The sequence below is a fragment of the Rhinichthys klamathensis genome, unplaced genomic scaffold (genome assembly GCF_029890125.1).
Source record: "Rhinichthys klamathensis goyatoka isolate OS25496 unplaced genomic scaffold, OSU_Roscu_1.1 h1tg000281l_1, whole genome shotgun sequence".
NCBI classification, from domain to species: Eukaryota; Metazoa; Chordata; class Actinopteri; order Cypriniformes; family Leuciscidae; genus Rhinichthys; species Rhinichthys klamathensis.
Genome location: NW_026606800.1, coordinates 4083789 through 4111125, shown reverse-complemented (window position 1 = coordinate 4111125; position 27337 = coordinate 4083789). Strand labels below are relative to the sequence as shown.

At 39.9% G+C, this 27337-nt stretch overlaps 2 protein-coding genes across 2 annotated transcripts; one reads left to right on the top strand and one right to left on the bottom strand.

Annotated features, from left to right (window-relative positions):
• Positions 1–472: 472 nt before the first annotated feature.
• On the top strand, positions 473–17499 carry serinc1 (serine incorporator 1). Its single transcript, XM_056269344.1, has 10 exons — positions 473–612; positions 2926–3087; positions 3215–3408; positions 3582–3661; positions 3936–4073; positions 10481–10650; positions 13904–13994; positions 14080–14221; positions 14311–14535; positions 16900–17499. The coding sequence occupies exons 1-10, from the start codon at positions 574–576 to the stop codon at positions 17036–17038; spliced, it is 1380 nt and encodes a 459-aa protein (XP_056125319.1). The 5' UTR covers positions 473–573; the 3' UTR covers positions 17039–17499.
• Positions 17500–18370: 871 nt separating this feature from the next.
• On the bottom strand, positions 18371–25132 carry hsf2 (heat shock transcription factor 2). The gene is made up of 12 exons (XM_056269343.1): positions 24931–25132; positions 24411–24519; positions 24188–24315; positions 23889–24013; positions 23339–23414; positions 21987–22048; positions 21203–21281; positions 20750–20874; positions 20407–20658; positions 19478–19580; positions 19232–19295; positions 18371–19147 (listed from the first exon to the last, which is right to left on the bottom strand). Exons 1-12 carry the CDS (start codon positions 25021–25023, stop codon positions 18855–18857), a joined length of 1509 nt encoding a protein of 502 aa, XP_056125318.1. The 5' UTR covers positions 25024–25132; the 3' UTR covers positions 18371–18854.
• Between the last annotated feature and the right edge of the window lie 2205 nt (positions 25133–27337).

Genomic DNA, 27337 nt, shown 5'->3' with positions numbered 1-27337 from the left:
TGATATATATATATATATATATATATATTACTGTTTAAGAATGTAGATTTATTTTTTGAATTAGCACTGTTTTAGCACTGTAACAACAGATGATAAAGAGCATTTGTTATTTAAAACCTCTTATAGACAAATTAAATAACATGTAGGCCTACCTTAGAAAGAAACGATCTATCTATCTATCTATCTATCTATCTATCTATCTATCTATCTATCTATCTATCTATCTATCTATCTATCTATCTATCTATCTATCTATCTATCTATCTATCTATCTATCTATCTATCTATCTATCTATCTATCTATCTATCTATCTATCTATCTATCTATCTATCTATCTATCTATCTATTCCTCATTTTGGGACTTATTAAATGTCTACAAAAAATCCAGCAACCTCCTATTAATTCCCCCCCATTATTTTGTTAGCGTGAAAGACCGACGTTTTATTTTGAAACGGTCAATGTGAAACTGACCTGTAGTTTCCGGCTTCATCCGACAGCGGAGCAAGATTGTAAACACACCGCGTCCATTTTCAAACCAGTCCAGAGAGAAACGTCGCACATCACCGCTGAACATGGGGGCCGTACTCGGGCTTTGTTCCATGGCCAGTTGGGTGAGTTTGCATATTCATATACTGCTGGAATCTAAATATAATCGTATGGATGTGCGAAGAAAAATAACTAACGTTATCGGGTTTTCAGCGAGTTGCGAGCTGATGACATCCGCATCGGCAAAGAGACAAGAGAAAATGGTGTCTGGGCCTTTCGCGATTCCATAAATTCATAAAACCCACTGCATCTGTAGAATAATTACCAATAATGACACATAACATCACATTAATTAATTTTTATATGTTTTAAGCGTGATTTAAATCAGTTGTTTCTGCTTCACGAAATGTAACGTTACAATGTCATATTGGGTGGTTCCCTTGTTGTGATGAAGCAGACAAATGTTTTTGTGTTGGTATGTTTTGCTTTTTGCGTGATTTTTTGATCACCGAACGTATAACGTTATATTTATATTATTTTCGTATTTGCAGGCAAATAATGGTTTTGTACTTTGCTCTTGTGATCATGACAGCTGCTCGTTTGATATGAATGTTTGATTTTGACACATGTCCCCAACACGTGTGATTTGGGGATTTAAATGGGACTACAACACAAGTACAGATGATCTGCCACCATAACATGAGGTTTTCGTAGAAGGTCACATGTTTGTTAGGATTTCAGGTGTTGCGACATCAAAACACCGATCAAATGGCAGCTCATGTCATGACTCACACAGCTCTTACCACTGATCTATATACATGATGTTCTCTGTATCAGTGTCTCTTACACCTGTATTTGTGGTTTACGGGGATTCTCCATAAACGTAATTTGTTTTTATACTGAGCCAAATTTTGTACCCCCTTACCCCAAACCATCCCCATCACAGAAAACGTATTGCATTTTTAAAAATTAAAAACAACACATGTTTAGTATGTTTTTTTTTCTTCAAAAGCTAGCCTATTTGGTTTAAGAATACGAGAACATAGGATCCATGTTTACGTTGTAATACCCATGTCATTATACACATTTGTGTCCTAACACACGAGAGAGAGAGAGAGAGAGAGAGAGAGAGAGAGAGAGAGAGAGAGATTGGAAAACATTAGATTCTGAGGCTATAATAAGCTTTTCCACTACACAGTACCAGCTCGCCTCGGCTCAACTCGACTCGCCTTTGTTTGGTTTTCCACTGTGTAAAAGTTGTACCTGTACCTGCTTTCGGGTACTTTTTTTCGTACCACCTCCGGCAAGATGTTGCACTATTTACTATTCAGTAACACTTCATAATAGCTTGATGAGACACATATGTAGGTATCTATGTTATGTATGTATTCAAAAGTTTGGGGTCAAAAATTAGATTTAAGATAAAAATTAGATTTAAGATAAAAAATATATAAAAATAATATTAAAAAATAATTAATACTTTTATTCAGCAATGAATGATGCAGTAAATTGGTCAAAGGTGAGAGTAAAGATGTTTACATTGTTACAAAAAAGAACCTAGGCTATTTTAAATAAATGCTACTCTTGAACTTTCTATTTATCAAACCATCCTGAAAAAAAAAAAAAAAAAAAAAAAACGTTTCTACAAAGATATTAAGCAGCACAACTGTTTTTAACATTGAAAATAATAATAAATGTTTCCTGAGCAGCAAATCAGCATATTAGAAAGATTTCTGAATGATCATGTAACACTGAAGACTGTAATGATGTCATGATGCTGAAAATTCAGATTTACCATCACAGGAATAAAATATATAAAAAAAATTAAATGCTAATAATATTTTACAGCATTGCATTATATTATTGTATTTTTGACTTAATAAATGCAGCCTTGGTGAGCATAAGAGACTTCTTGCAAAAACATTACGAAAACATTAAAAAGTCTTAATGTTCTTATTCTTAATTACTCCAAACTTTAGTAGTGTAAACATTTTTATTAAAAAATATATATATATTTATTTTAGGAAGGATTTAATGTTTGAACTAATCACATCTAAACCCTCTGTGTTTATGTAAAGCCAGACAAATTTAGGCACAAGCTTTGTCTGGTTGGTACCCAATGTACAAGTGAGGGATGAGGTCTCTTTCATTTTAAGCACTGATATGAGTCACTGCTCCTTTCGAATGAAGAATGAAGCTGTTTATAGCTAGGGATGATTTATCGACATCATATTGCTTATCGGCTATTGTGACTTTTGTCTTTATTATATTTTTAATTGTATGTGTCAAAAGAAATATCTACCCATCTTTATATATTATATTATTGTAATGCCTAAATTAATTTGCTGCTAGATCTGGTTTGGGAGTGCGTGTTTGAAGTTAGCAAAACATCTAAAATGGCTTACATCACCTTCAATGTGTGTTTGTCTCCTGTGTAGATTCCTTGTCTTTGTGGCAGTGCTCCTTGCCTGCTGTGCGGATGCTGCCCAAGTGGAAACAACTCCACTGTCACTCGCTTGATCTATGCCTTCTTCATGCTGATGGGTGTGGGCATTGCTTGCATCATGCTCATGCCAGGCATGGAAGGGCATCTGAAGAAGGTGATACTGAGTGCTTCTTTTATTCTAAACAAGTTAAAATTTGTTGTACATGCCTTATTTGATGTTTAAGGGTTGCGACTGAAGCATTCTGGTCATTTGTATGTTGTTGTTTTTTTTGTCACTGTAGATTCCAGGCTTTTGTGAAGGAGGAATGGGGACGTCTATCCCAGGGGTCGAAGGTCACGTGAACTGCGATGTGCTGGTTGGGTATAAGGCTGTGTATCGCGTGTGCTTTGGAATGGCCATGTTCTTCCTGCTCTTCTCTCTCATCATGGTGAAGGTCAAGAGCAGCCAGGACCCAAGAGCCGCTGTGCATAACGGGTTAGTGTGACCTAGTGGTTAAAGTCTTGACCTGTAACTGAAAGGTTGAACGTTTGAAACCAAGAACTATCACTGTGTTCTTGAAGAAGACGGGTATTCAAAACATGCAAACTGATTTCAGAAATGTTTAACTGAGCTTCATTAATTCTTCTAAATATTCTGATCTTCTGCAGGTTTTGGTTCTTCAAGTTTGCTGCCGCCACTGCTATTACAGTCGGAGCTTTCTTTATTCCTGAGGGCCCTTTTACTACTGGTAAAGTCTTACTTTATCATCTTAAATATGAAATATACTTGCGATTACATAAATACAATGTATGTGACTTTATACGTCCACTCAACATTGTCAGTAGTGACCTAATTAAACACTAAATGCTAAACGTGTGATATAGTTGTATATGTATACATTATACAATCTGCAGTGGGCTTTATCGTAAAGCTCACTTAAGAGTGGGACTAGACAGACTCAAGTTGTTCCCTGAATTTATTTGTGAGGATCTAATGATGATCTTCTGCTGGGCTTCTTCCAGTCTGGTTTTACCTTGGCATGGCTGGAGCGTTCTGTTTTATCCTCATCCAGCTGGTGCTCTTGATCGACTTCGCTCACTCTTGGAACGAGTCCTGGGTGGAGAAAATGGAGGAGGGAAACTCTCGCTGCTGGTATGCAGGTATGTATTATGAGAACTTGATTTGTTTTGCCACACCCTTTTTTTTCCATTAAGCAGCAGTGTAGCTTGACAAAAAAGTTTTTTTTTGTTGACAAAAATCAAATGTTTGGGGTTGTTGAGATTTTTCAATGTTTTTGAAAGAATGCTCACATAGGTTGCATTTATTTGTTTAAAGGGTACATATCATGCTTTTAAATCGTTCCTTTTTACATATAAATCATACATTTGTAGTCTATATAAAGCGGAACTGCAACGCTTGGGTCTGAATTCCTCATTATTATAGCTCCACAGGCCCCTTTTCTGATGTGCGTCTGAGAGCAACTCGTTTTGGTGCGGTTTCTTTAAATACAATTGAGACACTTCATACCCCGCCCCCTCTCCAGGTTGTAGCGGTGACACTCGGTTCAACTCCACCCCGTTCGGCCATTTTTGTAGTTTGATAGCAGAGATACGATTATCTAGCGGCACAGAAACGTTCCCTATCAAGGCTACGGAACTCGACATTACGGATGTCGTATATGGGAACTCCTCTCATCCTTCACTTCCGCTGAAATCTTATAGGCTAACGCCAGCAGAGCTGGCCAATTGACGCAAATATGCAAATACTGACCTTCGTAGCAGTAATAAGCAAGTGCAGCATCAATTCCCTTCAGAATCTCTCTCTTCACGCTCAAATCGTGTGCTAGAAAGCTGATACTACACTACAACTTGGATTATTTCGCCGTCGTTGAAGTTGCGCCGAGATACTTGCACTGTCTCCTGCATCCGATGGCAACTAACTGCAACTTGTGCTCGGGCCACATCTTGCCCCCCGACACGCACCTGTTCTGCGTCGCGTGTATGGGGCTGGCCCATGCCGAGTCAGCCCTCAGGGACGGAGGGTCCTGCGACCACTGCGCGGACATGTCTCTTCGAGCTCTCAAAGCCAGGAGGGAAGAGGCTCGCGCAGCAGCGGGAATCGGGCCTACCGCCACTGAGCTGCTGGTAGCCCCCCCCAACCGCGGAGTCGAGGTTCGTCCCCCGGTGAGCTTTCCCGACCCCACCTTTCAGCCCCCTCGCGAGGTCGCTGACTTCGTTTCCTTCGGGGCGAGTGAGGAAGACGACTCCATGTCTCTGTCTGCCTCCGAGAACGACTGGGGTGCGGAGCAGGCCGCATCGCGGACGGCTGCGGAGCAAGAGACCCCGGCGGACCTGCAGGACGAGCTCTTCCGTATCCTCTCGAAGGCCGTCGAGGAACTGGACCTGTCGTGGAAGGCTCCCGACGAACCTTCAAAGAGCAAACTGGATGCGTGGTTCCTCCAATCGAGCCGCCGTCAGGCCGCTTCGAAAAGGGGGACACCGTTTTTTCCTGACGTGCATGAGCACGTGGTGAAGTCGTGGGTGGCCCCGCAATCGGCGCGCACCCTCACTTCCACCCAAGCCATGTTTGCCCCCGTGGACGAGGCGGGGGACCACGGCTACCTCCGCATCCCCCCCGTCGAGGAGACCGTCGCCGCGCACCTCTGCCCGTTGGCTCCCGCCCTGGGCTCGGACCGCAGCCTGCCGTCCCGTGCCTGCAGATTTACAGCCCACCAAGCCAACAAGGCCTACGGTGCCGCGGGGGAGGCGGTTTCTGCGTTGCATGCCATGGCCGTTCTCCAAGTGCTGCAGGGTAAGCAACTCAAGTCTCTGGATGACGCCGCCTCTATCGACGCTGACGCCATCCGAGATCTCCGTTTGGCCACGGACCTCGCGCTCCTGGCCATGAAGCGTTCGGCCCAAGCAATTGGCCGTTCGATGGGGTTCCTGGTGGTCCTCCACAGACACCTGTGGCTCACCCTGTCGGACGTACAGGAGGCCGATAGGAGGACGCTGCTGAACGCACCGATCTCCCCTGCAGGCCTGTTCGGAGACGCCGTGGAGAAAGTCACTGAGCGTTACTCCGAGACGCAGAAGAAAGCTTAAGCCATGAGCCACGTGATTCCTCGAAGGGCGCCGCCGCCGCCTCGCTCTCGTTCGTCTTCCGCCTCGGGCCGCCAACCTCAGGCCGCGGCTAGAAGACAGGCAGCGCCCCGCCCGGGACCGGATGCCCGTAGAGGCCGTAGCGGCCAGTGGCATGGAGCGGGCAGCAAGAGGACGCAGAGGAGCCCGCGCAGAAAGCCCAGCGCGTCCCCTGCGAGGCCTAAGCAGTCGCCCTGACCGCTCGGGCAAGATGAGAAGAGAGCGCCAGGTCGGCCCCGCGTCCAAGCGGCGCGCTCTAATGCATTTGGTCCCTCGGCGTTCTGCGAGCGACGCGTGCAGTTGTTTTGTGAATGTTGTCAATGTTGTTTCTTGTTCAAAAATAAAGCAGATCACTACTTCACAAACAGAGCTTTTTTCTCCTCTTGCACCACACACTGTGTTACCCGCCCTGCCTTCGAGCAGCGCAGAGTCACGGTCAATAAATATTCCCAGCCCTCACATAGCGGCGATGACCGCAGCGGCGATGACCGCAGGTTTGGATCAGCCCACACTCAGTTGTTTTCAGGCAGCGTGGGAAGCTATTCCGGGTATTTCGCCGTGGGTGTTGAATATAATTCGGCGCGGATACACACTTCAGTTCAAACGCAGACCACCGCGCTTACGCGGCGTAATTCAGTCATTAACTTTGCCCCAAAACGCTCACATGCTGAGGCAAGAAGTGTGCAGCTTGCTCGAAAAGAAGGCTATAGAACCGGTTCCCCCGAAAGAGTGGGAGGACGGATTCTACAGCCGCTACTTCGTTGTACCGAAGAAAGGAGAAGACCTCCTTCGACAACTGGAGATGCTCGGTTTGAGGGTGAACGTCCAGAAAAGTGTGCTCACACCGAGCCAGACTACAACATTTCTGGGAGTGTGCTTGGATTCAGTGAGAATGAGAGCGCGCCTTTCCCTATGGGCGGACCGTTTTTTCCTCTCGCTGAGAGCGGCTCACATCCCCGGCGTTCTGAATCGCGGGGCGGATATGCTCTCGAGAAGCGGGATTCCCCAAGCGGAGTGGAGGCTTCACCCCGGGACGGTTCAGCTGATATGGAATCGTTTCGGCAGAACGGAGGTCGACCTCTTTGCGACGAGCGAGAATGCGCATTGTCAGATGTTCTTCTTGCTGTCTCGTTCCCCCCGGGAGGTAAACGCGCTGATCGCGCGATGGCCGAGAGTCCGCCTCTATGTTTTTCCTCCGGTGAAAATTTAGCCCATGGTGCTGTGCAAAATCAGGGAGGAGAAGGCGGCGGTCACTCTGGTAGCCCCGAACTGGCCGAATTAGCCCTGGTTCGCGGATCTGGTAGAGTTACTGGCAGGACAGCCATGGGAGATTCCGCTCAGAAAGGACCTTCTGTTTCAGGCGAGCGGAACGATCTGGCATCCCAACCCCGGGCTGCGGAACCTCCATGTGTGGCCGCTGCAGGGTCGCTGAGCGGGCAGGACACGCTGCACGCGCGTGTTTTGAATACCATCGCGGAGGCGCGAGCTCCGTCCACCAGGCGCCTGTATGCTTTGAAGTGGGGTGTGTTCTCGAAATGGTGTCAGAATGTCGGTATAGACCCAGCGAACTGCTCTGTGTCGGTTATTCTACGCTTCCTTCAGTACAGGATGGACGAAGGGAGCCTACCATCCACTCTGAAGGTATACGTGGCCGCTATTGCCGCGTTTCACCCCCCTGTTGACGGACAGTCTATCGGTAGACATGCGTCGGTGACACGGTTCCTCAAGGGAGCTAGGAGATTATGCCCTGCACGGCCGCCTTCGGTGCCGCCGTGGGATTTAACGTTGGTCTTGGACGCTTTGTCGCGACCGACTTTCGAGCCCTTAGCTTCGATCGCCATTAAGGAGCTATCGGTTAAGACGGCACTGCTTCTCGCTCTCGCCTCGGCGAAGCAGGTTGGGGATTTACAGGCTTTCTCGGTAAGTGAAGATTGTATTCGCTTTGGACCGGGAAACTGTAATGTAATTCTCAGACCGAGGCCGGGTTACGTTCCTAAGTCGCTCAATACCCCGTTCAGAGCGCAGATTGTTTCTCTGCTTGCCCTTTCCACTGAGCCATCAACCTCCCAGGATTCGGTTGCTCAGAGTGCTATTTTCCCAGTCAGAGCGCTCAGGGAATACATTTCTCGCTCGGCAGCTTTTCGACAATCGGACCAGCTGTTTGTGTGCTTTGGTGGGTGCAACAAGGGACGGGGGGTCTCTAAACAGAGGCTTGCTCACTGGATTGTGGACGCTATTGTTTTGGCTTATGATTGCCTGGGGCAGGAATGCCCCCTTAACGTCAAGGCCCATTCGACTAGAGCGATTGCCTCCTCGTGGGCTTGGACTAAGGGTATGTCTATTCAGGATTTATGTCTTGCGGCTGGCTGGTCTTCTCAGAACACGTTTGCCAGGTTTTATAAGTTGGATTTGCCCTCTGTAGCGTCTCAAGTGCTTTCGGTGAGTTGATTGCACACACAGCACTGGATAGAGCTGCTCTGCGCTTTGCTTATGAGTTGTTCTGTGTGCTATTTGTGTGTTTGTACTGTTGTCACCGCTATGCGTTGACTTCTTTTACTGTTGTTATTGCCCTGTTTTTCGACAGTGCAAACTTCCCCCGGTTATACTGCTCGGGATATGCAAATTCTGGCAGTGTTTGTGAGCTTGTGATTGGTCCCCTTGGGCCAATCAGAGGTTAGAGGTTCGCTATTGGTCAATCTCGGCCTATCAGACGCTTGCATACTGGGGAGGGGCGGTTTTGGTATTGGGTCTGTTGTCAGTGGTTGTTTGCTGCCACGGCGGGATTCTATACAGTTCCCATATACGACATCCGTAATGTCGAGTTCCGTAGCCTTGATAGGGAACGTCTCCGGTTACTTTCGTAACCTCGGTTCCCTGAAAGGCAAGGAACGAGACATTACGCTAGCCGCCGTGTTCGCTACTGATTTAGCGTTTTTTGTTCGATTCTGAAGGGAATTAACGCTGCACTTGCTTATTACTGCTACGAAGTTCAGTGTTTGCATATTTGCGTCAATTGGCCAGCTCTGCTGGCGTTAGCCTATAAGATTTCAGCGGAAGTGAAGGATGAGAGGAGTTCCCATATACGACATCCGTAATATCTCGTTCCGTAGCCTTTCAGGGAACCGAGGTTTACGAAAGTAACCGGAGACGTTTTATTCACACGTTATTAACAAAATGTCAACAACGGAAGACTTGTCCAGCCAGCCTTACATGTTCTAGCCAGAGTCGGAGCCGGAGCGAGATGAAAATGAAGACGACGAACCTGCAGAACAACGTCTTCATATGGATGTATCGCAATTCTGTGTTACTGTATTTACACATGAAACTTTGGTCTTCCGACCTTTTACCACCGTGTCGATTTATTTTGATTAATATGTGCGAGGGAGAGAGAGCAAGACAGCGCCTAGTTTGGAGACGGTGAAGTCTTGTTTACACTTTCGCCTGGCTCCGAAGAGAGAGAGTGCGCGCGCGCGACCGGGTCTCTCTCTCTGCTCGTTCTTTCAGTTAGCAAACATGCGCCCTGTTACAACACAAGCACGGCAGTTCATCTACATTAGACGGTGTAATGAAGCTTGTGGGTTACTACATCCAACAACCGAACATTTTAACTTACCCTCTCGTAAGTTCTGCATCCTTTAGCTTGGACTACAATATTGCAGCGAGAAATAAAAATGGCGGATTGCTCGAAGTGGTGGGCCGGAAGTCGATGTCCTTATTTGGCAGTTCCGCTGCAAATACTGTGACGTAATAGTTCAAAAAACATCATAGAGAACAGAAAAATCGGAACAGGTTGAAAAATATGACCAAAACAGAATATAAAGATATCAACGAAGCACCTGAAGAGAATAATTTAAACTTTTCTGTACTTCTAAACACTCCAAATATACAACAAAATGCATTTAAGGGCTAAAAAAAATGGATTTAGCATGATATGTCCCCTTTAAAATACAGTAAAACAGTTATATTTTGAAAAATCATTACAATTTAAAATAACTGTTTTCTATTTCAATATATTTTAAAATGTAATTTATTCCTGTGATGGCAAATCTGAATAAATCCAGTCTTCAGTGTCACATGATCCTTCAGAAATCATTCTAATATGCTGATTTGCTGCTCAAGAAACATTTGTTATTATTATCAATGTTGAAAACAGTTGTGCTGCTTAATGTTTGTGATACATTTTTATTGTGATTTTTTTTGATGAATAGAAAGCACAAAAGAGCATTTTTACTGTCACTTCAGATCAATTTAATGTATCCTTGCTGAATACATGTAATAATCCCCTTTTTGTAAAGTTACTGTCCCCAAACAGTACATAAATATAAGATATTCCCACTTTTATGTTTAGACATTTCTTGCGATGCTGGTGTATATGCAATCATAAAGAAGATCGATTGCATTCTAACACATTTTTCTACCGCCCATAGCTCTTCTGTCTGCCACAGCCATCAACTACGCTCTGTCCCTGATGTCTCTGGTCTTGTTCTATGTGTATTACACTCACTCTGATGGCTGCACTGAGAACAAAGTCTTCATCAGCATCAACATGCTGCTGTGTGTCGGTTCATCCGTCTTGTCCATCTTGCCTAAAATCCAGGTAATGAATACAACACATCAGAAGGAGTTTGTATGAATAGTGTTGGAACTGTGATAATCTCCTATGCTTTAAAGGAGAACTCCGGTCAATTTTAACATTGAGCTCATTTTTTTGTACATTTGGAGTCCTGTCAGTACAGACAAAAACTACAAAAATCGGTGTTGCCTACACCGTGTTATCCTCTTTTTAAAATTCGCACCCTGTTGACTTCAATGGGGCAAGTTCTAAACCTGCTTTTAGCCTCTTAACAACCTTAATGTGTCATTACAAGTGCACAGCCATGTGAGTGGTGTTATTAAGAGTGACCACGGTCAATCTGACTGCAATAGATGTGCAAGATATTAAAGGTGACCTATAATTCAAAATTGAATTTACCTTGGTATAGTCAAATAACAAGAGTTCAGTGCATGGACATGACATAGAGTGAATCTCAAACTGGACTGTTTTCGCGTTCTCATTTAATTCACGTTTATGAAAAACACCCCTGAAAAACGGTCGGTTCTCCACACAATACCGACTGTGACGCAATAGTCGGGATCATTAATATGTACGCCTCCAAATATTTGCATAATGCCAGGCGGAACTGCGCAGCCGAAGCATGGCAGTTGCTCAGTGTGGATGTACACATGAACACAAAAGTATTTTTTAGTTCCTTCATCTGAGCCTTTGAAGAAACAATGGGTTAATTTTATTTTCTCTGGAAATTTCCAAACATTTCACCGAGTGTTTCCTCAACTTGGGCCAATACAGAGCTGGCCTCGGATCGAGCTACCAAGCAACACTTTCTGATGTGTAATTGTTCGAGTTCAGACAGGTAATCTTTCTCTCAAAATCGTTCAATACTGTTTATGCATCAGTAAGTCAAACCAGTGACTAAAATATCAGCTTCACATCGTTTCTTTTAGTAGGATGAAAATAATCGTATTTAAATTGTGAACAAATTATATACAGAAAGCGATCAGAGAACAATCTTTCCACACAGCGCGAGTTTATCTGGACACTTGCCAAACTCGTTATGAAATCAATGTTACTGTAAGCTCTTACTGTATTTACATCATCGTGTTTGCATTGGTGAAAGCAGAGAGAGTGCAGAAACTGCTTTGCAATGATAAGATCTTCAGTCTCGCGATCAACAGACTGTCATCTGCTCAATGCTCATCACGGCAACATTTTATGTGATGGGAATAGATCTAAATACTTTAAAAACATCTCACGATTCGTTAATCTCGATAGCTGTTATAGTAAAAACGTATAATAGCAGTAGTAAAAGTATTCGGGAGAGAGTTTCACATGTAATGCGTTGCTATTTCATATGCAAGCATGTCAGCCAATCACAGCAGTGGCCGCGGTTACACTGAATCCCACAGCAGACACGCCCCTTCAAACAGAGTGTTCAAATCAGAGGCTAAAAGCAGGCTAGGAAAAATGCCATTTATTTCTAAATTATGATTATTTTTTATCTAAAAAACATACTAACATTATAAGGGTAACCCAGGAAACATTATAAAAAAAACAAAAAAAAAAACATTCTAGGGCACCTTTAATAAAAATGATGTTAATTTAGCCAGCTCACATACCTGTATTTACTTCCTGTTTTCGTTCGAAGTCCACAGTAGTCGATTGTCGAGTTCGCGCGCGCGATCATTGGTAACTAATATAACTAATGATCGCGCGCGCGAACTCGACAATTGACTACTGTGGACTTCGAACGAAAACAGGAAGTAAATACAGGTATGTGAGCTGGCTGAATTAACATCATTTTTATTAATATCTTGCACATCTACTGCATAGAGATAACACGGCGTAGGCAACACCGATTTTTGTCGTTTTTGTCTGTACTGACAGCAGTACAAAAAAATGAGCTCAATGTTAAAATTGACCGGAGTTCTCCTTTAAGGAATAGCTCACCCAAAAATGAAAATTTGCTGTTAATTTACCATCCATGATTTAGGTGACATTTTATTCTTTAGTAGAAATGTAAATAAGATTTTTTAGCTGAAACCGTGGTCCTTAGTGATTCATAAAATGCATACATGCTAGGGGTGGCACGGTACATGAAAAAACATCCGAACCGTTCGGTTCGCTTGTCTCGGTTCGGAGCGTGTGTGCGTCTCACGGTTCGACGCATGCGCAATGTACCTTCGTGCCCGCATGTGACCTCAAGACGTGTGTTTCCTTTTCGTGCGAAATAAGACGTGTGTGGACATACATATGAGGCTTGTTCGACATCAAAGTACCGCGAGAGCGACGGCTCCGTATGCTTTTAAATCACTCTCGCGATACTTTGATTTCATAAACCGATCAGTCTGTGCAGCGCCGGTTCAAGTCGAACAAGCCAGTAAAAGTGGAGTATGGAGTGCTCCAGGACACGTCACGCGTAGAAATGGCAAGTGGGAGAGATAAGGAAGGCTAACCGGAGTTGGAGGATGCGCCAGCGTCGTATAAGTCCGGTGTGTGGGAACATTTTGGATTTCATGTTATGATATTTAAATATATAGCTACAGTGGCACTTTAAGTTTAGATAAGAACTCCAGTCATATGTTTCCAAATACTGCACTTTAATTTCAAGTGAAAACTCACTCACTCTCAGGGAATAGAAGCATTGTTGATACTGTTTTTGTGTTGAGGTTGAACTTATGTTTCACTTTATGATTATGGCCTTTGCTATTGCTATAGCCTAATTATAGGCAATTATGTTTCATGTATTTTGACTTATTTAAAAGACAGTTTTAAGAGTTCCTCTCTTTTTCTTTTAAAATATACAATTTTTACACTTAAGTTGGCAGTTTGGCAAGTTCATTTCAATCTTTGCGTGCTAAAAATGCACATAAGTTCCTGTAGAGATAGTGATACACATTCTACTTTTTTTGCCAAATAAACGAAAAGCATGTCATCAATGTCTTCTCTCTTGCTGTATCAAAATCTCACCTAGCTTTCCTCGGAGATGGTCCCAATAATGTGCTTAAAGTCAAGTCAAATTCAGTTTGTGCATGATTGCATGATATAATTTTTTTTTTAATACTGTATCCTAAATTGTGGATAATTAAGCTATATATCATATGCTGAAGTACATTTCTGGAGTGTTAAAGATTAAAAGAAAAAATAACATCAAGAACCGTACAGAACCGAAAACCGTGACCCTAAAACCGTGATACAAACCGAACCGTGGGTTTTGTGAACCGTGCCACCCCTAATACATGCTTCAGGTGAGCATCGAATTTAATTAATTAAATCTTTATTTTCTCTCCTCCAGGAGTCCCAGCCTAGGTCTGGTCTCTTGCAGTCCTCCATTGTTACCCTGTACACCATGTATCTGACCTGGTCTGCCATGACCAATGAACCTGGTAAGCATTGTGAAAGATTTGTCTAAAAGAAGATATTCTGTCGTTCATAAAATCGGTCTAAAATAACGATTTTCTTTTCCCAAAGAACGCAGATGCAACCCAAGCTTGCTTGGCATTATTGGCCTCAACAGCACCAGCCCTGCTGGTCAGGACCGTGTTGTTCAATGGTGGGATGCCCAGGGCATTGTGGGGTTGATCTTGTTCCTGATGTGTGTGCTGTACTCCAGGTACGAAAGCTTGACATTTGTTAAAAGATATGTTGCCTTTTTGACGCTATTTTTCAACACGGCAGTCAAATTTCCTTTTATTTCCTCAGTATCCGCAACTCCAGCAATGCTCAGGTGAACAAACTGACCCTCACCAGCGACGAGTCTGCTCTGATCGAGGATGGTCCCGCTCCAGAGAACTTTGAAGTCGGCGATGGCTCCAACCGTGCCGTTGACAACGAGAAGGATGGAGTCACCTACAGCTATTCTTTCTTCCATTTCATGCTCTTCTTGGCTTCCCTGTACATCATGATGACACTGACCAACTGGTACAGGTATGTGCCAATATTAGAAGTAAAAAAAAAAAAAAAAACTCTTTTCCTGACAGGATTCCTATATTATAATGTTTTTGTCTAATTTCACATATAAAATTCTGTAAATAAAAATATAGGTGTAGTAATATTTTTAATATTTTAACTTATTTATTATATATATATATATATATATATATATATATATATATATATATATTAACATTTATTGTCTATAACCATTTTCATAATGACTGTATAATTACATAATTTTATTTATATTATACTCAAATATACACTACCGTTCAAAAGTTTAGAGTGACTAAGATTTTTTTTTTTTGAAAGAAAATACTACTTTTATTCAGCAAGAACTCTTTTAATTGGTTGAATGTGACAGTTAAGACATTTAAAATGTAAATAAATAAATAAATGTGGTTCTTTTAAAGTTTCTATTGATTAAAAAAATCCTGGATAAAATTTATAAAAATAATAAGAAATGTTTCTGGTCCCAGATGTTTGAACAGTAGTGTTTGCATACCTGCCAACATGTACGCATTTTGCGTAGCGGGCACGCATTTTGACCTCAAAGTACGCTGGTACGATTTGTCACTCTAAACTACGCAAAAACCTGGTGACGCCTCTTTGCACGCGCAGTCCTCAAATCAAGCAACAGCAAAAGAAGAAGAGTTCGACCAATCATAGCGCTGGGTTCATTCCCCACATTGCAAGCGGAGATGATTGACAGATGCGTAAGTCCTATAATTAAAAAGACACTGAAAATCGACACCAATAAAGAATCCCGCTCGATCCACGCTCCACTCCCACGCGCCCGCGGTCTGACTGATTTAAGCGAGGACAGTCGGCCTACAGTCACGGTACTTCTAACTCCTGAAGGTAAACGGGCTGGGGTGGGGTGGATGTGGAAAGTTGAAATATTGTATTTGAGTTCATTTTAAAATGGATTGGTCATCAAACGGGATTGGTCATCGCATGGATTATTTTAAAAAAAATACTCCGTAATTCATTCGTGGTAACTCAGATAAGAGGAAGACATTCAGCCATGCAAATTATAAAATACTCAAGTAATGTTGAACAATAAATCGCCGCCTTTTCAAGGCTTGGGCCCTAATAAAATTGAAATCGCTATATCTTAGTGATTATGAAAGTGCTGTGATTTGTGGATGACTGATAAGCGCGAATCCGGAGAAACAGGCGTTTATTTTTTCATTATCAGTGTTGAGAAACGTATCGCATGTGTTACGTTATGTATTATGTTAACTAAAGTACCGAATTATGTTACATATTTATTTTGTATGAAAACTAGCGAGTTAGTTGGTGAATTTGTGGATTAAAAATGACCGTTGTATGATAGCCTATCATGTATCAGTGCTGCGCGAGCTCTCTCACAAACACAGACTCGCGCACACAGAGAGAGAAGATATTTATAAAATAAAAATTAACAGGCAAAGGTCTTGCTTGTGTTTTTTTATGTCAAAATGTCAAAGCTTTTTGTATTATCCATTCGTGTTTTTAAAATTCGTTAATGACGGACGCTTTACTGTTAACAGCCCTCATTATATTATGTCGGATTCGTCTTATTCGAAAACTTATATTATTGGTCATGTGACAGGACTCCTGTCTATTCATTGTTAACTGTTTTCTATAAATATGTTTGGATTGGCTAAAGTTTATTCAGCTAATGCGTGTCCTGTTTGTAGCCTAATGTCCAAATGTCAAAATAGCACGTCACAAATATAAGCCCTTTTCCCTGTGGGATTTAATATCATATTTGTATATTGGAATAATAAATTAAGTAGCCAATTTAAAATGATAACATGTAGGCTACACACCGTTTTTTTTTGTTTTTTTTTGTTTTTTTTTGTGACTGTTATCTAGGGGTTTCTTAATTTTAGACTAATTGACCAGCACAGATTATATGGAATACAATATCAATCATGAATAAAACAATAGTGTTGAGTGCAGTGCAAGTTAAATTTTGTATTTGTGTCAAACTAAAAAACCTTTAGAGGTCAAAACTAGAATTATGAAGATAGGCATGTGTCTGTGTGTGTCTTGCATTCTCAAAATAATGACAAAAATTGTACTCATAAAAGTAAAATTTTTACAACGCGCGGTTGTACTCATAAAATTTCTTCTAGGTTGGCAGGTATGTGTTTGTATATTTTTAACTTTTTTATTTTTTTAAACTAAAATGAATAACTTGAATGAAAGCTGTTCTAGTAATAAAACCATTGGGAAATGCCATAACAATAATGGTCAGTTATTGCTATCTGCCATTTTGGTGTGTCACTATTTATTGGAATGGTTATGGTTGACAAAGTTTACAGAATTATCTCTGATTTTAATAAACTCTGATTTTTTTTTTAGCCCTGACTCCACCTATGAGACCATGACCAGCAAGTGGCCCTCTGTGTGGGTGAAGATCACCTCTAGCTGGATCTGCATCTCTCTGTACGTGTGGACCCTGGTGGCTCCACTGGTCCTCACCAACCGTGACTTCGACTGAGAGGATGGAAATAAAAGCTTGCAATTAGAATCCGCCATTACTTTTGTGAATATCCACATGTATAGGGATAGGAGGGTTTAAATGTAAATACTGTGAGTGCTTTGTTCATTCAGCTAACCCTACATGAGTTTTTTTTTTTTTATCTAGCATGCTTTTATGTAGGTGTTTATTTGTTTCATGTAAGAGACACACAAACACACACAAAAAATGAAGAACACGGCTTGGGTTGCCTGTGATGTGATGTTAATATTTCCTTTAAGAATGTGTGTTCTTCAATACTAAGGATAATGTAACCTTGTTAAATAATCTCTGTATGGTTTAAAAAATAAATCAAATGTATCTTAAGTTATTTGTGGAGAGTAGTGAAAATGCAGGTAATGTTTTCCCATAAGTCATGACATTCATAGTTTCCTATAGAACGCACAATGTAGGCTATACAGTGTTGAATTAGCATTTGAAAAGATTTACAGGCAATTGTAGATTTTGACATACTTTTCGCTTCTCCATTATTTGCACCATGAACATATGACTGTAATATTGACTGTAACAGTGCTAACCCTTTGCAACTTGCACATGTTAGTTGTTTGGCGCAATACTAATTTTATGCTTGTAGCCAATGTGTGTGTTGAACGATGTTTTGCACTGAATTTATCTTTGCTGATAAAACTTTAATAGATGACTTTATCATCCATTGTATTAGGCATAATGGTAATTTTATTGATGCCAGTAGTTGCATACCCCTTCTTTTTTGTTTTTGGATGTCAGTGTTATTGTTTGCCTTTTGACGTGCATTGTAATAATTCAATTTCGTCTTATTAAAGGTTTAAAACCCAATTATGTCCTGAGTGGAGTTTGAAAATTGCTATCTAAGGAGCTATGAATGTATTTCCTGAGGTAATTTAGTGTTTAGGCTTTCCACGATTATATGAGATAAGGCATTTCAGTAAGTTGTACATTATCTTTCAACCAAGCCTTCTGATGTTCATTCATGTTTTTTTGTCCTATAGCTAGTAGTGAATTTAAAAATGATAATTTCAAGAGCGCTTGGTGATGCTACTTCGCTGGAACTAAGGCGCCATGCCATTCAGGAGCGTCAAAACAGTATTTAATACTTGAATTTCATGACAAAAATGTCAGAATATCTATATATATTTTTAAAATCATTTCTTATCAAAAGTAACAAAGCTTATTGTATAGAAAAAACCTTGGTTTGTTAAGTTCTATTCACGCATCAAATAAAAATAATATAGACTAAAGGATAGGACCAATATTGGTTCGCTAAAATCTATATTTTCAACTCGGCTCATTTTGAAAAACAAAAACACTCCTGGATTGACCTTTGAGTTGCTTTAATGCTACTGCAAAGTTAATAATGAAAAAGCTCACGGTAACAAGAAATCACTGTATATTGCCCAACATTATGGGACTAACCATAAGTCTTCACGTCTAATAATAGTGACATTAGGATATCAGGCAGGCACTTCTATACCATATACATGAAAGGATAGCTATGACATTTTTTTGAACTGCTCAATAACAACACAGGAAAACACGTGCTTCACAAAACAGCTGCAATGTAAACCAGCAACATAGCTGCAGCCCAAACTCCTGATGTAGAGTGTGGAAAGGATGCCATCAAGTGAACAGTATCTGTATCTATCAGGTAGTGAACAGTAAAAAATAAATCTGTGAAATGAAGGAATGTCAAACTCATGGATAGATGGTACCAAAAACAAATATTCTGGCAAATAAATATCATCATTTTGAAGAATATTTACAAAAAGGTCCGGTCCCTGTTTTCTATGCTAATTCGCTTTCAGATATCAAGCTGTGGCGTGTCGACACATGACAGGTCAGAGTTCAGTTCGCACAGGTAAAACAGCGTGGCCTCGCTCGCCTCCGCCTCTGTGAGGGGCTCCAGACGGATCAGAGAGCTGCGAGGCGTCTTCATCTCCAGGGCCTCGTCCAACAGGTCTGTGGGTTCTTCAGGGCTTTGGGGCAGTAGAGGCAGGCTTAGGTTTTCAATTGCAGAATCTGATGGGGCCAGAGGGGTGCATCCATCCAGGAAGGCCAGCAGAGGGCAGGTCGTGTACTGGATCAGCTGCTTATCTGAATGAAGAAACCGACATGCTGCAGCACAGCGATGGCACACAAATGAGGATTTTGATTTACAGAGAATTATGCAACAATTACCTATGTCTTCAGGCTCAGACTTCCCTTTGTTGGCTTTGATGATGTTCTCTTTTGTTCCAGTTTCCTGTAAAAAAAAAAAAAAAAAAGCTTTATCAAAAATATGACAACACAGGATAAAATTCAACAGGTCATCATGAAATGTTAAATTATAGCAGCTGAATGATGCGTCACTAAAAATTCTTAAACATTTTCACCCCCCAAAAAAGTACACAAGGCACAAAGAGATTACGGAATCTCCAAACATACCTCTAAGATATCTGTGTCGATGCTGAACTGTTTACCACACAGCATGGCCTGGAAGTCTTCCAGACTACAGTCAATACTGTCCAGATAGTCCATCAACTCTACTCTGTAGTGATTTAATTTACAATGAAATATTAAATATTTTAATATAATAAATACTTAAAGCAGAAGTACCTGTCAAAAAATAATACAATCTGAAATAATAATTAAATATGCTTAAAGCAGAAGTACCGGTCAAAAAAACCCCCAAAAAAACAAATTAGAGAGAGAGCTTGATTTTTTTTGTTGTTGAACCAATTATTTGGTAGTTTAATATGAAAGGAATCCCATTTCCACCACATAAGGGGGGAAAAAATATTGTTAAAAAAATTATAAATTATAAGATATTAAGTCAATATGAGGAAAAGGTTAAAATTGAGGTAAAAAGTCACACTTACAGATACTAAATTATAATTATTAGAATAACATTTGTTTACTCAAAATGTACAGCAAGAAACCATTTTTTGTTAAAAATAGCTAATTAGAAGCTCATCATGATGAATATTAAAGTGCCCATAATTATTTGTTCGAAGATGAAGTTTCCCTAAACCTCTCCTTTCTGCAATCTACTCTGATTGGTCAGATAGCCCAGTCTGTTGTGACCGCAAACTTTTAGCACACGGAGAGATAATCAATGAAGCAAATGCTTTGTCGGATCTGCATGCTAGCGCAGGTTAAAATCTCACACTTCTTACATTGTTACATAAGGATGTAACAGGAAATGAAACTGGAATTGCTGACGACTCATTTTTACAGGGTTAGGGTTAGTCTTTTACATTCAGAAGCAGCTATGTCTCACACTACATGAAAGGTAACATTTAAAAAAGCATAATAGGGGCACTTTAAATCTTAGCTTTCCTTATATTTTATATGCGCAACTTAAGCCGACTTACTTGCCAAGAAGGTTGATGTTTTGTGAAATGGCGCCATTTTCACTGAGAATGGAGTCCATCAGCTTTACTGGATCCTCTAAACTTAGACCTGAAGGTTTGTTCAGTTGCAGAGCAATATCAGTCTGTGAAATGTCAGGGCTGCTTTTGGGTACTGCTTCTTGCTGAGTGGTTGAATTTGTTACAGTGCCGTTTGTGCTGTCGCTTATTACAGTCGGGCTGTTTTCATGTGCGACGTCCACGATTTCAGCATCCCTGTAGGAAATTGAGAAGAACACTCATTTCTAATATCCCTCCTGCAAAAGACTAGAGGTTCAACTGTTTGAATCAACTTCTAAATACTTACCCTTGGTCAACCGGTACAGATAGGCCATCTGTAACTTCTGGATCTTCGTCTGTGACGTCACAGATGATGACGTCTTCAGAAATGTCGGAATTGTTCTGTAGTCCATTGAGTCCATTCACTGCGGACTAACAGAGAAGGCACGGGATAAGTCTCTGATAAACAGATCTTCCTAGTTTCAATATTAATGAGGAATATCATGTTTATATAAATAAATCGGTCCCCCACCAAAGTGCATTTAACTGACGGTGACTCTCACAATTTAAGGTTCATATCCAGGGGCAGGACACACAAAGTGAACCCTGCCTTAAATCTCACCAAGAGAGAAAAACGCAAGATAATGAATAGTTACATTACGGTAACAAATTAACTGATTTTCAACAGCACGTTTCTTTCGAGCAAGAAGAGACATAAAGTGAATGGAACCAAATCGCTCACGGATGCTTCTACACATACTTTGCTGTGGTCCATGGATTCCTCAAAGAATTGGTGGATGAATTTTGACTTCTTTCCATTACTGTTCAGTGCAAGCGGCCTGTAATCAGACAGCAAGTAAGGTGCTTATTAATAATACGGTAACATATGTTTTTAACTTATTAGAAATAAAGTCCAAAAATAAAATTACATTAAAAAAATCAATTCTTTCTCTCTCAAAACAACTAACAGAATCCTTAAGGAATTGGAAATTAATTAATTAACTTAAAAATTCTCATCTTTAATAGCAAAGATACTTGATCAAAAAAAGGCAAGGGTAAACAATATGTTTAAATACACTACTGTTCAAACGTTTGGGGTTTGTAGGATTTTTAAATATTTTTGAAAGATGTCCCTTACGTTCATCATGGCTGCATTTATTTGAACAAAAGTACAGTACATTTATAAAATTCCATTATAATTTAAAATAAATGCTTTCTATTTGAATACATTTTAAAATGTCATTTATTCCCGTGATGGAAAAGCTGATTTTTCTGTATCATTACTCCAGTCTTCAGTGTCACATGACCCTATGGATATCATTGTAATATGCAAATATCTTATTATTATCATTGGTGTTTTTTTGTTTGTTGGTAAAAACCAAACAGGATTTTCCAGGATACTTGCATCCTTGCTGAATAAAAGTATTAATTTCTCTCTCTCTCTCAAAAAAAACAAACAAACAAAAAAAAAAACCCCGACCCCAGACTTTTGAACAGTGGTAGTGTACTTTTGTTAGATGTAGGCACATACTTCTTGGTCTTACCTTTTGCGTTTCAAATTTAACAAACGATTGTTCTGAGCCAATGTGAAGATGAACTGCACCAGCTAGAAGGAGCAATGCAAAAAGTGGCATTAGAATTCAAGCCTGTACATTGGTTTCACACTGTTACATGCTGATACTGAAAGTCAATGCTATGGAAGTCAATGGGGCCCATGTGGGTTACCCATATTCTTCAAAATATCTTCTTTTGTGTTCAGCAGAAGAAAGAAATTCATACAGGGTTGAAACAACTTGAGGGTGAGTAAATGACGACAGAAATATCCCTTTAAGATTTTAGATCATTTTCCATACCCTTTTAAACTGATGTAATATATTAAGATTCTAAATTATGTAAGACATAGAAAAGATTGAACACATTCTATGCTTTCATTTTATGTTATTTCATTCGATGCTGCTATGGCTGTAACAGTGAGTATACGGTGTAAATCCTCTGTATATTTCTGTGTATGCGACGTTCTTGTTCTGCAATAAAAAGTCAAACGACGACTAATGTTTTTTGTTTTTTTTTACTATGGGAAAAATGACATGGACAGAGTCATATTTTATTCATATTAAGATTTTCATGTTACATGGCAAATTTAACATCCATTAATGCAAGTTGCCTGAAAGGAAACCCAATATTATCCATTTGATGACTAAAGTTAAGCTTTGAAACATTGCAAGGACTTTTAAGCCATAGAACTATGGACAATTAACAATTACTTATTTCATGACTGATCACATTTCATGTTAAATATTCATGTTTTTATAACATTAAAAAGTCCTCACGTAAAAATATATTTATTGTAATATTAAAAATATCAATATTTATTTATGTTATGTCATGCTTATCAAAATAAAACTGAAATGAAAAACCTTAAACTGTCGTCCTTTATTCTTGTACATACAGGTGCTGAATTAAGCAGTACATAAAATATTGAATGAAAAGCCTTTATGTTGCTACATGTAAACGTCTAAAACGTGTTTATTGACAAATACATCTAATCAACTGTTAAAGACAACACTGTGAGAAAAGAGCACGACTTCAGTGCTCCATTTTCAACTCCTCCCTCGACTTCAAGCGGCAAATCTCGCCGATCGGTAAGTTCTTTTGGGATCTGGCAAACGCCTCACCGTGAATGTAGACAAAAGTATGCAGCTGACGTCATCCTCGAACTGTATTTGTGGAAGATATAGAAATACTGGGTGTTCTCCATTTGAGTGGTGCTAGTATTCCACTATGCGGACGGAAGTAAGAAATACACCGCTTCGTGTCAAAACGGAAGTTGCGTGACGTCATGTGAATACGGCCTATTGCACTGGTTGCAAAACTGTAGCGCACAGGTAGAACGTACCTCCTTTATGACCTGCTGTTGCTGTGCATGTTTCTGTCTGAGGTCTGACAGCTCCGTCCAAAGAGCCTCATTCTCTCTGAGGAAAAGAGTACAGAAAAGTTGTTGTAGTTGCTAAGATATTCCGAGTGGTTTTTAGGGATGTGTGAGACTAGCCGAATCGGTTAGATACGACTAGATTAAACGATACTGCTGCTAGTCGTTTTGAAAAATACTAGTCATTTACCATTTTTTTTCCCTTTTGCACATTTAATGTGTTTTTTTACAAAGGCTATGCTTATATTAACGTCATGTTACTGTCACATCTTGAAATGAATATATCTTGAAAAGTCATGTATATCTGCAGCGGAAAACAAAATCATAGACTACTCGGTTGTAAAATTTCCGTTTAAACGGTAATGACATTAGTCGTGCAGGGCATTTTTAAGCACAACTAGTGAATAATCAGTCCGTTCCCTTAACTTCTGGATAAATGCACACAGATAAATTGAGCTAATACAGGATCATTTAAAGCACAAGCATAGATTATGCTTCTAAAAGAGTATTTCTTTACCTTTTCAGGGTGGCAAGTCTAGCATCCATGGATTCTTGCTGCTCATGGACATTCTGAACACTTGTCAGAATTTTAGAAAGATCGTCCTGTCTTATTTTGCTCTCTTCGGGCCGTGCATTGGACACCTATATCAATAATAACAACAATCAACTTAATCTTAAATTCAGATTTTTTTTAAACAGCAAAACAATTTTAAATCAAACCACGGCAAATTTGCAACTTATTTACAGGTCTTCTATGCATAAAAAGACAATAACTAATTTTCATATTTCTTAATTTTCAACATGAAGATGTCTTGCCTTTCTTTTGATGTTCTCTAGCAGGTCATCTTGACCATGTTTGAAGTATGGATGCTGGAATTCAACTGGTCCATCCCGCTCTTGCTTCACTATGCCTGCATCAATGTGCATTACTTTCCGAAAACCATCTGTTTGTAAGGAAAATGAACAAAGAAACAAACATTGACTTCAGATTACAGACAAACAATGAGGAAGGAGGAGATTTTGTGAAGAAACCACTTACACATGTTGAGCTGTCGGACAAAACTGGCCATGTTGTTGTGCTTAAAAAACTTTGGAAGAATCTCTTTTGCAAACCTTTGTTCATCTAGTACAAGGAAACTGTTTCCTTCCTATAAAGAGAAATAAGAGCCTTGTTAACGAAAGAAAACAGACTTCACAAAGAAACGAAAATAATTAGATTAGCATACCATAACATAATTAATTTATATATCGAATCAAATCAATGCACATAGGATTAATTTAATTGCAACATTGGACATCGTCTAAACAACTAAAGAATAGTGATTCACCTTACTGATCAATAAGTGGAAAAAAAATGGAATGAAAAACAATTAACTGTTAAGTTAATGGTACGACTCCAAACATTTATATCACAGACAGCACTCTATCATATCTATGATCTGACATACATCCATCATAATAAACAACTGATCACACAGGTCCCGGATAACAAACAACGGTGTCACTGAATGCTAAGCCAGAATGCTAACATTTACGTTAGGTCTTTTGCTTTTATTTACCTGGCTCCAGCAAATAAATTCATTTGTATCCGAATCCTCGACGAGGGTCCAAAGCTTGGTGAGAAATGCGGGGACGTTGGAGTTATGTTTCATATTTGCAGGAGTGAAAACGAAACGTTGCAAAGTATAAATAATACGAGTCAGTTAGATTTGTTTTCCCCTTGGGTTAGACAAAACACGAGTAACAGTGAAAAATAGCGACGCAACTACACAACTTCCTGTTGGATTTCAGAGCGCTGATTGGTCCGTTGCGGGCTTACGTAAGTTTACTCACGTGTATGGGCATCTGTGTGTTGGTGTTAGCCAATGAAAACGCTCCGCTGGGTGGAGAGAGTACTGATTGGTTACTTTTTTTACCCAAGAGAAATAAAACGACGCCAGCGCTCATCATGAGCTGCGTAGTTCTAGTGTTCTTCGTGTTTTGTTTGGCTGTGTGTTGCAAATCACTATATTCATTCTCAGAAAACATTAAACAAAAGCACAAGTTGTTATAAAACTTAAATTAGAACATTTTTGATGAAGTCTGTCTTCTTAGAATAGATTAGTAAAGACAATAAAACCACAGCATACATTTGGTAGCCTTTTTTTTTGTCCACACTTGTCGGAGTCTGCGTGGAACGTGAAATGGAAAATCCGGAATGAATCTAGTCAGGGACTGATCTAGAGCAGAGTGATTACAGAACGCAGTGAGGGAAATCAGTTTTGCTCCATTCCACTCGTTTACGTGATTCCATAACGCATTTTAGCCTGTGGTTGCTTGGTGATGCTCAAAGTTTGATGCCTTGGCTTGTTTTGGAACTATTTCGTTGACGGAGAAGAAACGAACTAATTGGCCATTTTTTTGTTTAAAATGTAAGTTATTTTATATTATTTACTATTTTTATTATTTATAATTTTCAATTATTTAATAAACAGGCTGTTATGACAACTTAATGCCATGTGCCAAACAGTGCCCCACAAAAGATCAATGTAGCGTATCAATAATAAAAAAAAATGTTTCAAGGGCAAGAATAGTGAAAATGTTTAATATCTTTTTTTTCTTTGAAGCCTCTTGCCAAGACTTCAAATGTGCATTAATTAATTTTGCTTTATTGAGATGTTTTATGTATGAGCAGTGCTTTACAAAATGTTTAAAATCATGTTCACTTATATGACATGACAAGACCAGTCATATTTTTGTTGCATAAAAGTTTATTCAACACGGAGTGGGTTTCCTCATGGGGGCAGACATATTGAGATCACATGACCAGCTGAACTAACCCCAGTCTCTTATTTTAACAACAGATCCAGTTCGACATATTGCGGTTTCAGAACATAAAGTTTGCACAAGGGCAGCATGTGAGTATTATTAAACTTATGCATTTTAAGATGTCACTTTTATTTTAGTTTACATTTTGCCATTATAAAGCCACTGCTATGTTAACAATGTTAAGAATAATTGCCAGCAACATGTTTAACAGTGGAGTAGATGGAAATGTCTTTTGAATGACTTTTAGGGAATTGAGGATATAATGAAATGTATGATGCATTGTATAAAGAGTCTTTTGGCACATATTCATGCCTAATTAGAATCCAGTGAATTGAAAAGATTATAATGTCCGCAACACTGCTACTTACTCCCATATTTTAATAAAAAAGGCAACGTTTCGACCCTACTGGGTCTTCTTCAGGCAATTAGCAAAACACATTTGATACAGAGTTATATAGGCCTTACAATCTGACCCACCCCGTGATTTCAATTAGCTTGATTGGGTCTAAACAAGCCTAATAACCCCACTCATTACTTAATTAAGAGAACACTTGCATGGATAAAACAATCAACATACACAAGAATCAATTCCATATGCACATAACTTCCTACAATGTAGTCAGAAACATGCAATTAACTACCAAGAAACAGTGCATACTCACATATACATGATGTCATATATATATAAATCCACAACCAAATACATAGGCTACATAAATACACATTATATTATGACATATACATGACACAGAGCCATTCATTATAAGAATGGCTTTATGTCAAAATCTTCATTAAGACCATAAGGAGACATTGTGTTCAAATAGTAAATCCAAAAAGTTTCCCGTTGGAGAAGCCTTTTACCATGATCTCCTCCTCTAAACGGTTTATTGACCCGCTCCACCCCGATGTATCTAAGGGCGCTGACATTGTGGCCAGCTGATTTAAAATGAGCGGCGACAGGACTACGTTCATCTCCTTTTCTGATGGTACTTCTGTGCTCACTGATTCTGGTCCGTAGCGCTCTCGTTGTTTTACCAACATATGATAAACCACATGGGCAACTGATTAAATAAATAACATGTGTGGTGCTACATGTAATAGTACCGCGAATAGATAATGTCTTACCAGTGTGTGGATGATTAAAATGTTTGCATTTAT